Source organism: Dipodomys merriami, unplaced genomic scaffold, assembly GCF_024711535.1.
Source record: "Dipodomys merriami isolate MVZ:Mamm:240054 unplaced genomic scaffold, mDipMer1.0.p SCAF_36, whole genome shotgun sequence".
Taxonomy (NCBI): Eukaryota; Metazoa; Chordata; class Mammalia; order Rodentia; family Heteromyidae; genus Dipodomys; species Dipodomys merriami.
This window is the reverse complement of record NW_027205159.1, coordinates 12,888,163-12,900,750: the sequence shown is the minus strand read 5'-3', so window position 1 is coordinate 12,900,750 and position 12,588 is coordinate 12,888,163. Positions and strand designations below refer to the sequence as shown.

The window sequence follows — 12,588 nt, the reverse complement described above, 5'->3', positions numbered from 1 at the left end:
GATGGAATAAAATAAGACTGTTGATGATAGATAGCTAGATAGATGGATAGATAGATAATAGATGGATAGATAGATGTATGGAGACATAGAAAAACTGATAGTATATAAGATGGCGCTAAACCAAATGAACTCCAAGATATGGAAACAGGATGTTTTTCTTTGTTGTTTTTGTTTTTAATATCCTATGTGAAGCTATTTCTTTTTTCTTTCATTTTTGTTTTCCTTTGGTTTTTCCCCTGTTGTCACTGTATTTATTTCGGTACTGTGTCTTGTACTTACATTATCTGAATTGGGGAAGGAAAGGGGAACAACAAAATCATGGGACAAAGAACAAAGTGTGAAGCAATCCAATAGTGATAAGCAAGAAGGTATGTTGGAAATGATCTTCACAACTTGGGGGGAGAGATTTGGGGGAAGGGAAAGTGGGAAAAAGTGAGGGAAGAATAACAATGTTCTACTAGAAATGTACTCATTACCTTATATATGTAACTAATCCCTCCTTACATACCTTGAAAATAAAATTAATTTAGAAAAAGAAAGAAAATAATAGAAACCTAAAACATTTAATGAATGACAAAAAACTGTGAAAATATACTATGAAATACTTTGAATACTATGAATATACTTTCCTCTGTCCCTTTAGTGGCTTCAGTTATAGGATTAAATAGTGAATACATAGGCTCACATAGCTTGTCCTTAGAATGCTTTTCAAGCTTAAAATGAAACTGTGTGCACACAGAGTGCTAAAGATAATCATGTTAGCATGCATTCTAGACTTGCATTTCTCCAATTTATGTTACTTCAGTGAATTCAGTGCATCTACACCATTTTTTTTCCAGATGAATTTGAGAGCCTCGTGATGAAGCAGTTTACACCACTGGAGAATCCACCAAGTCTTGGGCTGTGCAGTGTCATAATTCCAGGCCTCTGAAAGGCTCATTACAAGGAAATGAGAAATGTTTAAATTAATAGAAAAGGTTGCAAGACACACACTTAAATATTAATGATGCACTCATGCCAGGTTTCTTTAAATAAAATGACAGAGGCTGACTAGGGAGGGCTGTGAATGCTGTGCACAGTGAACAAGGGCTCAATCTCAGACTTCTGGGACATATGAACACTCTTCAGGGCTTCCCCACACTTCACTCACTTTCTTCACAAGAGACAGAGCCCCAGGACACAGAAGGCCTGAGACTATTGTGCAGGCTCCAGTACTGTATCAGTCTCACATTGATACAGGCAAGAAACAGTGCCTGAACCCTGATTAGGGCTTTTCAGTCATGTAAGTTTTGGGGAACACTCAGGTACAAATGGGTTTCCTTCTTCTGAAGAGAAAGCATAGCATGTGCTGTGGTTTTGGGCTTGATGGAAGTTTGTGGTTTTGTTTTGTTTTGTTTGTCGTGGGGTGTGAACTTTGGGCTTGGGCACTGTCCCTGCACTCTTCAGCTCAAGGTGAGCGCTCTAATACTTGAACCACAGTGCCACTTCTGATTTTCTAGTGGTTTATTGGAGATAAGAGTCTCATAGACTTTTCTGCCTGGGATGGCAGGCAGATCCTTAGACCTCAGCCTCCTGAATAGCTAGGATTGCAAGCATGAGCCATTGGTGCCCAGCTTTTGATGGAAATTTAAGTTTCATTATAAAGGGAGTGAAATCACAGAAGAAAGCTGATTCTTCTATTACTGGTTAGCTATAATACTACTTAAGAGACCTATATTTTTTGAGTAAATATTTCACGATTTATCTGATATCTCCTTTTTTTGTGTTTTCATGATTGTTCTCTTGTTCTTTGTAGATTGTATGTTGTCAAATTATCACACATTCTTTATCTCCACTCATAGTCACTCCCACATTGATTACGGTATCTTCCTCTCTGGGTAGAGTCAGACCATCTGCTCTGCTGCTCCCCAGACGAGCAATGTGTGAGCACAGCCCACTGCCCAGTCAGAAGGGAGGTTTTCGTTCAGGACTGTATCACTGTGGGAGGAACATGTGTACGTTGCAAACAGTAATAAACTCCAACATCCTCAGCCTGCACCCTGCTGATTTTCAATGTGAAATCTGTGATTGTCCCACTGCCACTCAATCTATCTGGGACCCCAGAATATCTGTTGGAAACCTCATAGATCAGGACTTGTGGAGACTGGCCTGGTTTCTGCAGGTACCAATCCAGATAGGTCCTTCCATTGCTGTGCAAAAGGCTCTGACTAGACCTGCAGGAGATGGAGCCTGGCTCTCCCAGGATGACAGGCAGGGAACTTGGAGACTGGGTCAGCACAACATCTCCACTGGATCCTGAAATTAGAATAAGACAGAAATAAATATTTGTACAAACATAGAGATACATGCATTTATTCATTATATTCTGATATATATTGCATTTTATTCATAGTTTATGCTTTGATTCAAAATGTAAAACAATACACATTTAAAAAAACAGATATTATAAAGCATAAATAAGTCTCTAGGAGTCACTGACAATTTTCCTTCCTAGCAGAGTCTTCACCCAAGCACAGGTTCTAGCTCTTTCTGGAATGTTTCTCACTCTCTAAGACCTATACCTCACTTGTCCCATCATGGATAACAAGATCTGCATGTATAAAACATGGACTGGTCCATCATTGAATCAGTCACGGAGACTCTACCTCATCTATGGAATGTGGTGGGAATTAACATCCCCCAAATTAAATAACCCACCAAATGATATCTGAGAATAGAGGAGGCAAAATCAGTGCTTTAGAGAAGCAAATGTCTGCTCTTTCATCAGCGACCAAGGCTGTGAGTTAGTCAGAGAATGAAACATAGTCATAGGAGTAAGAGAGTTATTGAGAATATTGGGGATATATTATAACAGACTGATGTTTTTTTCTCCTCTTCACTCTCAAATGCTTCCCTCCAAATTAAAGGACAGGCTACTTTTTATTAAAACAAATGACGAATATAGTAAAAAGTGCATTATGCTAAAAATAGGTCTGTGCTTGTTTACAGAGATTTTATCAGACACTAATTCTCCTTACCGACTAGAGTCTACTGCTTCAAGCTGTGGGCACAAGATGGACTGGAAGACCTCTGTCTTAGTTTGGATAACTGGATACTAGTGAGCACACAGCTAACTTTAATTTTGATGAAACACAAGTGTTCAACTGTACAACTTCTTTTCTATTCCTCAGTCCCTAGTGATAAATGAGAAGACACTAAATGGACATGTCCCGGTGCTCTGATTAAGGTCATTGCTGAAAGAGAGAGAATCTAATTCAGAATCAGTGCTCTTACCTGTAAGTTTAGCTACTCAGGAAACCTGTATCTGAGGATCATAGTGCAATGTCAGCTCAGGCACAAACCTCTGTGAGACTCTTACCTACAATTAACCAACACAAGCCAGCAGTGGAACCATGGATTAAGTAGTTCAGTGCTACCTTTGAGCAGAAAGCTCAGGGAGAATATCCAGGTCTTAAATTCAGAGTTCAAGGCAGTATTGAAAAAGAGGGTAGGAATCCCAAAGGAGCAAGTTAGAAGCAGCCATAGAACATTATTGGTTCATGTGATGTCTGTCAATCTCATAAAGCAAAAGCTCAGTGAGATTACTGATTTTTTTTTATGTGCTCAAGACTTCATTGTTGGTATTGTCCATGACACTATTAGTGTATAACAGTAAATATTTCCTTTGTGTTTGCAGTAAGAATAAATGAACATAGCTTGAGATCTGCTTTTGTTTCACCTATTAACACCAGAGTGAGCTGTGTAACCTTAGATGTGTCAGCAAAAGGCATAGGAAGGACTTGACAAGGGACAGGAGAGAAAGGCTGACCTGAGGAGCAGTGATAGTGACTCCAAGTTCTGCAATGGTGCTTGTGCTGAGGGATTTATCAGAAGTCTGCTCTGATGTCAGGAGCTGATATGTACTGAATAAGAGGAACTTACACATGGTTTAAAACTTGAAAGAGAGGCTAAGACAGAGCCATAAACCCTGCACTCTGTTCTCATCCTGTCCAATGACTTAAATATATTGCAAGAGGTAATACAAGAACTAATACCTTACTTATCTTTGTAACTACTTATTCTGATAACAACCAATTTATGTTTTACCTAGTATCTTGGTTAAAAGAATTTAGTTAATATTTTAAGTCCTTTTTGTTTTTGTCAGTCATGGGGCTTAAACTCTGGGCCTGGGCCTGGGTAGGCTAGCGCTCTACCACTTGAGCCACAGTGCCACTTCTGGTTTTCTGAGTGGTTAATTAGAGATAACAGTGTCACATACTTTCCTGCAATGGCTGGCTTTGAACCACTATCCTCAGATCTCAGCCTCCTGAGTAGTTAGGATTACAGGTGTGAGCCACCAGCACCAGGCAATATTTTAAGTCTTTACTGAAAAATTTGGTGAACATTACTGAGAATCATTCACTTAAAGTTTCCATCTTGACCATTCACAGGTTCACAGATGACAATTCCTGGAAAGATTCCATTGTTGTCTCCCTTTCTAAGATGTACCACATTTGCACTTTTTTTTTCACATCATCTGATGATTTGCATAGTACCCTTGGGTCCAAGTCAGGCTGCACAGAGATGTTTACAATTAGCTTGTCGCTCACATTTTCCTGGTCTTCACTTAATGACAATTGCTACAGTGTGAGAATCTCACACCAGTAATTATTTAAACATGGAAACTACCTGATTTTTACCCACTTCTCACTAATGCATTTGAGACTAGAATAATCAGTTTTGGAAAATAGGACGAAACTCAACCCATTTAAGAATAATGCTGGAGCAATTGAAATCATAGATTGATGCTGGGAGGCAGAGATTAGGCTAGTAGCCCTAGCAATCCAGGAGGCTGAGATTTGGAGGATTCTGATTGAAGGCCTTTCTAAGAAAGAAATTGTCTAACATATTTATAAGATGATTTCTTTGTTGCTTTGTATGTCCCTCCTCCACGGTATAACACCTGCTTTCATTGTATTTGATGTTGGTATAATTTGTTGTGGGGAAGGGCAAAAATAAACCATTTAAATAGGGATACAGCAGGACCTATTGCAACAATGAGAAGTACAGGACGTTATGTTGAAAAACGAACTTTACAACTTTGGCTGGGCATGGCGGGGGTGGGGGGGTGAGATGGGAAGGGATGGGAAGGGGAAAAAAAGGAGGAGGCAACAATGCTTGAAAAGAAATGTATTCATAACCTTGCCTATGTAATTGTAACCCCTCTGTAAGGTATTTTCACAATAAAAAATTAAAATAAATAAATAAATAGAAAATAATTCAGAAGAAATGTTAAATTAAAACTACATGTTATTTGGGGAAGGAAAAGGGAATGACAAAATGGTGAAACAAAGGACAAAGAGTGATCCAATGTCACAGTGATACTCACAAAACACTAAGTTGGAAATGCACTTTACAAGTTGGGGGGAGGAGTTGATTCAGGAGCAGGGGAGTATGAGGGAGGGGGTAACCATGTTCAAAAAGAAATGTACTCATGACCTTACATATGTAAATATAACCCCTCTCTGTATGTTACCTGTATAACAAAATTAAACTAAATTAACAAAGTAAATAAAAGGGTAAATGTTAGAGGGCCATCATGTATGGTGAAAAGTAAAGGGAGATGGTGATAAATAATAAATCCAATAGAAGAATATTATATGTAACATGCAGTATTATATATTCTCTATGTATAGAGAGACTATTATACAGTATTACATACAGTATATAATATGCAGAAAATGTGTACACAGAATATATACATATGCTATTAAAATACATAGGCCTATATATATATATATATATATGTTAACATCTACATATAGGCAAATATCTGTAAATATTGTTACATGACACAAATGAATAATATATGACACATGTGATGCACATGATATTTGTGGCATGTACATGATACATGACACGTGAGGTGTATATGTGAGTATGTATGCCAGATGACACATATGTGGCATGTATGTGATACATGTGTGAAGTGTTTGTTGCATGCATGTGGCATGTGTATGACATATTATTAACACATGGTTAATATATGTATGTTTCACATATATATCTTAATAAAGAATAAGATATTTTATATTTTTGCTCAATGTCAATGATATTCATGTTGTAAATATCCTAATGAAATCCCTTTGTGTAAATCCTCAATGCTAATACTATTTTTTAAAGGAAAATGGAAAGAAATACATGTTTTGGATCTCTAATAAAACTGTACTTAGATTTACTACTAAATTACAAATTCGAATTCTAGGAAAACAAGTAACAATATGAAGTATGTCATGTCCTCACTTACTGGAACTTAATGCTGGAAAATATAATAGATGCAATATATTCTTTAAAGACATTTCTATTGTAAACATATTACCATTTTTGCAAAAATAAATGATTAATCTTTAAAGAGACTATCATTACTTTTGGCTGCCTTTGGTCTTAATATATGAACTTCAATTCCACAGAAATTATAAAAACTTGCCAAAATTCTTCTTGGGCCCAAACAAGCCATTTCAGCCAGCTGCTAGTGGCTCACAAGTCTAATCCTAGTTACTTGCTCAGGAGGCCTTGATCTGAGCGTGACCGTTCACAGCCAAGTAAAAATGTAACAAGTGGAGCTGTTGCTCAAGTGGTAGAGTGCTAGCCTTGAGCCAAAAATGCTCAATATGGCTCCCAGGCTCTGAGTACAAGTATCAGAACCAGCACACAGAAAAAGAAAGGAGCCATTTCAATTTGTGAACACTATCTATAGAACTAAAGGAGAATATGGGCAGGCAACTGTCCTCTGGTGACTGACATAAACTGGCACTGTCCTATGTTACCACATAATGCTGAAGTCACCAGAGATGGTGACCACAAGCTGGTCAAGAAAAAGAGTAAGGTCCTAAGAGGAGTGTCTGTTGTTCCCAGGTGGGATACAGGCTTCTAAACGTCTTTCCTAAAGACCAGAGGCAATTAAAGGAGGAAGGACTTAAAGAGAACACTTTGTATTCAGCCATTCAGGCTCCTTTGCCTAATGTTCTTGGTCTGGGTCCATAGATTGGAACCATGTGTGGTATCTTGATGTCAGGCCAGAAGCTCTTCAAAGTGAATTGTTTGTGTCCATCAAATAGGAGTGAACAATTTGGGCTCAGGAGTTTTGAAATTTTGGGAGGATGGTTAGGTCTGTGGGCTGATCACATAAATCAAAAACAAACAACAAAAAAACCCATATCATTGATCAGGAACAAATGGCAGTTTTATTTTGGGGATGACTGACATTTGCCGGAGGAAGCTCCTCACATCAGGAGACTGTCAAGAGGCTGAGGTGACAGAAAGTATAGAAAGGCTAGTCTGTCTATAAGACTTCACCCAGAGACACACAGGGAGTGTCTGGGTCAGAAAGATACAGAGGGACAAGGTGATTAGGAATTTCCATGAACTGGATTTATCTTTCTTTATTTCTTGGTGCTGTGGATGGATTATGCTCAAGTGCATTCTGTATCCACTTCTTTGGTGGATAAAAATCAGTACTTCTTTATACTGTTTTTGAAATAACTGGATAAGCAAAATAGAAATTGGCACATGTAAACCTACCTTTAAGGAAAATAGTAAGTTACCACACTTTTGGACATTTATCCAAATGACCACAAACCAGGACAAAGGGTATGGAGAAAAAAAGAAAGCAGCTACAGAAGGAAATAAACCAAAGAAAAGAAGAAATGAAAGTAAAAAATTGCAAACAGTTCAATAGAAAAGCTCAAAATCTATGTACATATAACCATATAAGATGATTTTAAGTGACATTAACTCCAAGATATGGACAAAAGAGGTTTTTCTTTGTTGTTGGTGTTTTCAATGTACTATGTGATTTTTGTTTGTTTCTTTTTTTATGTTCTTCCTCCTATGGCATATCCCTGTTGTCACTGGTACCTTGCATCTTGTATATACATTTAATCTAATTTGGGGAGGGGAAGGGGAGTAACAAAATGTTGAAACAAGGACACAGGATGAATCATTGCAATCTCAAGATGCTATGTTGTAAATGAACTTTACAACTTTGGGGTGGGGGTGAGTGGGGAAGCTGTGAGAGGGAATGGACAGTCGGGGAGGTAGGGGAGGGAAGGAATAGTGGGGGGAAAATAAACAAAGGAGGGGGTAACAATGCCCAACAAAAATGTATTCATATACTGATATAACCATAGCATCTATGTACAGCATCTTTATAAGAAAATAAAATTTTAAAAAGACCCATAAGCAAAACAAATCAAAGAATGTTTGGATAAATGGAATTGAATTAAACTGCAGAGCTTCTTCATGGCAAAGGACATAGCTAGCAAGATCAATAGAAAGCTCACAGACTGGGAGAAGATCTTCACTAGCCATACAACAGACTAGGACCTCATACCTAAAATACATTTAGAACACAAAAATTAAATCCCCTAAAAACAAATCTTGAAAGAAACAACATACCCATTAATGAGTGGGCTAACAAAGAGAGACTTCTCTGAAGAGGAAATAAGAATGGCCAATAGACACTTGAAGAAATGCTCAACTCCTCTGGCCATAAAAGAAATGCAAATCAAAACAAAATTGAGATTCCACCTAAACCCCATTAAGAATGACTCTATCTTTCTTATCCCAAGATGTTCTTCTTCAGAAGCCAAAGTATTTTCTCTCCTATGAGCTGAAGTTTACTCATATTACACTTCTCTGTAAACATGCATGTTCCTATGTCAGCCATCTCTTCTAGTGTCAAATAGGAGAAAAATGCAGTGAGTGAATTAAAGACTGGGTTTATGATCCAGACAAACAAACCACAGAAACCGACCTGAAAAAACAAAAACCACCACCACCAACAACAACAACAAAAAAAAACAAGAAGTAAAAGTCTGGATGTGTAGCAGAAATGGAAGAGAACTTGTGAAGTCATTAGTTCAAACCTCAGTACCACACATACAACTAGCTTTATCTGATATCCCCTGTTTTCTGTGCTTGCATGATTATTCTCCTGGTTGTTGTAGATTGTATGTTGTCTCATTGACACATACTTTTCGCCTCCACTCAGAGTCACTCTCACACTGACATAGTACCTGAGACAATTTGCTCAGCTGCTCTCCAGACCACCAATGCATGTGCACAGCTGCCCCAGTCAGAAGGGAGGTTTTAGTTCAGGGCTATATCACTGTGGGAGGATAATGTGTACGTTGCAAGCAGTAATAAACTCCAATATCCTCAGCCTCCACCCTGCTGATTTTCAGTATGAAATCTGTGCCTGATCCACTGCCACTGAATCTGACTGGGACCCCAGATGCTCTGTTGGAAGCCTTATAGATCAGGAGTTGTGGAATCTGGCCTGGCTTCTGCAGGAACCAATCGAGGTAGATGTGTCCATCCTCATACATAAGGTTATGACTAGACTTGCAGGAGATGGAGGCCGACTTTCCCAGTGTGACAGACAGGGAACTTGGAGTCTGGGTCATCACAACATCTCCACTGGATCCTGAAATTAGAATAAGACAGAAATGCAAGGTTATTCACAAATATAGAGAGACATGCATGTATCACTTATATTTTGATATATATTGCATTTTATTCACATCATGCCTTGATGCAGGATGTAAAAACAGCAAAAATTAAAAGAACAGACATTTTAAACCATAAATGGAGTCTCTAGGAGTCACCAACAGTCTTCCAACCAGGAGAATATCTAAGCATAAGTTCTAGCACTTTCTGGAACGTTTCTTACTATCTAAGACCTTTACTTCATTTAAAACGTGGATTGGGCACCATAGGTGCTAAGAGCTCACCCTCGCACCCACTCTCATTCCTCATCTCCTTTGCTCTTACCAGGGATCCAGAGCATTAACAGCCCCAGCAGCTGAGACAAGAACTTCATTTTTAGGAGTGAAATGAGGAGTCTTGACAGGTCAAGGCAAGTTCAGCACTCAGTCTTTATTTCAGACTTAGAAAGGAAGGTCCTCCTTAGGGAGCAATATGCAAATAGCCAGGTGGGGGTAACAGTGTGAGGAAAGAAAAATGGAGGATAAAGCCTGCTCTTCTAAGAAAAGTGACAACAGATGTGTTCAGTGTTTGGTAATAACCAAAAAATTACATGGTTTCTGCAGCACTGGAAAGAAGGATCCCACTGTAAAAGTTCTGTTTCTCCAAGAAGTGTAGGGTGCACATGCTCTCACCCCATAGAACAGTATCAGGGACCCAATGATACACAGGCTTAGATATCATGCCTTATCTCTCATGAATCTCCTCAGCTAGTCTAGGGAAAGGCACAGTACCCTCTATCCTCAGTGATCCTCAAGGGAATTGACCACTAAGAGCAGAGAGTTGAGTAGATGAAGAGGCACCTGATATCCATAGTTACCAGATGATCTGTTCAGGGATATTAGCTACAAGTGTTAGAAACTGTTTCCATAAGAACTTCCTATTAAGACTTAGGGCAAAAAAAATTGACAGGGAGTGCAATTTTTCTCTTATAGGTAATGACCAAATTGTCTTAAAATGAAAAATATGACACAAATTTTTATACATGAAAGTGTGAATATATATTCATATATATGTATAGTCAATGTAACCATTTTGATACAACAATATCCTGTCATTGTTCTGTACTATCTTTATACAGCAAATTAATCAACGTATTTCTTAAAAATCCTACCTGGAATGTAATGGAAGGTTGAATTCAGTCAAGATGTATTTATCATACTCATACATGGAGATGTTGAGTTGAAATGTGTTGATGTAACTACTTCATGATAATTATGTTAATACATATTTGTATATATTTCTCATTACCTTTAATTAACATAAAATCTTTAAATGTCTGCAGTACCAATCTAGTTAACTAGTCTTTGTTTATTTGTAGCAGAGTGCTCTGTCTCTACTTCTTGTCTCCAAAATCTCTGTGCTTGTGAAGAAGGTGCACATGGAGAAGAGACATGTACTGATGGCTCAATGGACCCCACTTGGCCTTGAGCAGTGATGCCTTATGGGAAGTGAGCAGGCCATCAGGAGGATTAAAGCTGCTCTCATGGATTGAGTCAGTTCTCATAACAGTCATTTGTTATAAAGTGAACACAATCATATGCTTGGCCATCTCATCTGCAGCTTGTTCCCTCTTTACTAACACTTGTGACAGGACAGGCCTTTCCTGAGCACAGACAGATGAGGATACTACATCTTGGACTTTTATTTCTAACACTGTGTGTTAAGCAACACACTTCTTTATTCAGAACTTAGGCCAATAACTTTGCTTTAGTAAATGATTGACACAGATCTGTGTGTGTGTGTGTGTGTGTGTGTGTGTGTGTGTGTGTGTGAGAGAGAGAGAGAGAGAGAGAGAGAGAGAGAGAGAGAGAGAGAGAGAGAGAGAGAGAGAGAGAGAGAGAGACTGAGAGAGAAAGGGGGAGGGAGAGAGGGAGGTGAGAGGGGAGGGTATGAGAGATGTGGTTTAAATAGAAATACTCTTAAAATAGACTGGGGTATAAAAAGTGTATCTCTACCTCTAATACTCATCTTCATACAACTTCCTAAACCTTACAGGGATCATTTGTTAACTTGCTGAAGAGCAGATTCACATTCAATATATCTGAGGTCATTTTGTAATTTTGTATTTGTAACATGCTCTAAGTGATGCTAAGACAAAAAAATAATATTGCATCCATGTTCAGTTATGTTGCTTCTTATATGTCAAGAAGTTTTGCTTGAGAAGTGTCCTTTACATATTCATGCAAATATTAATTTTCCATGGACTGAGACTGAGTGACCTCTGGCTATGGTTACAAGCTGCTGATAGGAAGAAGGGCATGCGAATATGGTCTTGGGCAATGCCTTCCTGAGAGCTGGGCCATGACCTCATTGGGTCATTAGTTGTGAGCTCCTGTCATCACAGTCTCTTCAGGAAGTGCATTTCCCAGCAGTCCTCTCCCTCTCTGCTTTACTGTGGATTTTCTGAATCTGATGAGATTCAACCATGTTCTTCCACATTTTGTCTGATAGACAGAGATGAGTGTCATGACAAATGAGAATTTCACACATTTTTGTTTTTAATTATATTTTTATATATAGGTGTTGTATAAAAGAGTGACAATTAAACATAGTTTATACATACAATGTATCTTGATTAATGTCACCTCTTTCATTTTTCTACCCCATCCCTCTCTACTCAACCCCTTTCTTCCATGCATAGTTCCATATATAAATATTAAAGATGAATTCTGGGCTCTTATTACATCTGTATGGTACATGGAAGACCTTTTACTGATTAAACTGGTAAACATTGGTGTATTATATGTTACTATATAATTTCACCTAGTAGATGGTTTCATAAATGTCTTAAATATGTTCTATTTATTCACATATTGCCATATATTTATTTAGCTATATGTGCATTTATTTCAATTGGGCCAGAAATCAAGTGTGCTTTAATAATTTGAGGTCGAACAACAGAAAAATTCTGTCAACAATTTCCAAAGCAGAATTACAAAATTTTTATTATTTTTGTCTTTATATTTCCTCAAGTTTCAAAAAAATCGTTCTATTTTACTGTCATGGGATGAGAGAATCACATAGAGAATAATGATCAATTTAATATTCAGCATCCAAGAT

At 38.0% G+C, this 12,588-nt stretch overlaps 2 gene segments (V, D, J or C); both read right to left on the bottom strand.

The window, feature by feature from the left end:
- Positions 1-1,963: 1,963 nt before the first annotated feature.
- On the bottom strand, positions 1,964-6,496 carry LOC138804269 (Ig kappa chain V-II region 26-10-like). The segment is given in 2 exon segments: positions 1,964-2,295; positions 6,406-6,496. Coding segments are annotated over 2 exon segments (423 nt in total).
- A 708-nt stretch (positions 6,497-7,204) lies between these two features.
- Positions 7,205-9,875, bottom strand: LOC138804211 (immunoglobulin kappa variable 2-30-like). The segment is given in 2 exon segments: positions 7,205-9,466; positions 9,814-9,875. Coding segments are annotated over 2 exon segments (375 nt in total).
- Positions 9,876-12,588: the final 2,713 nt, after the last annotated feature.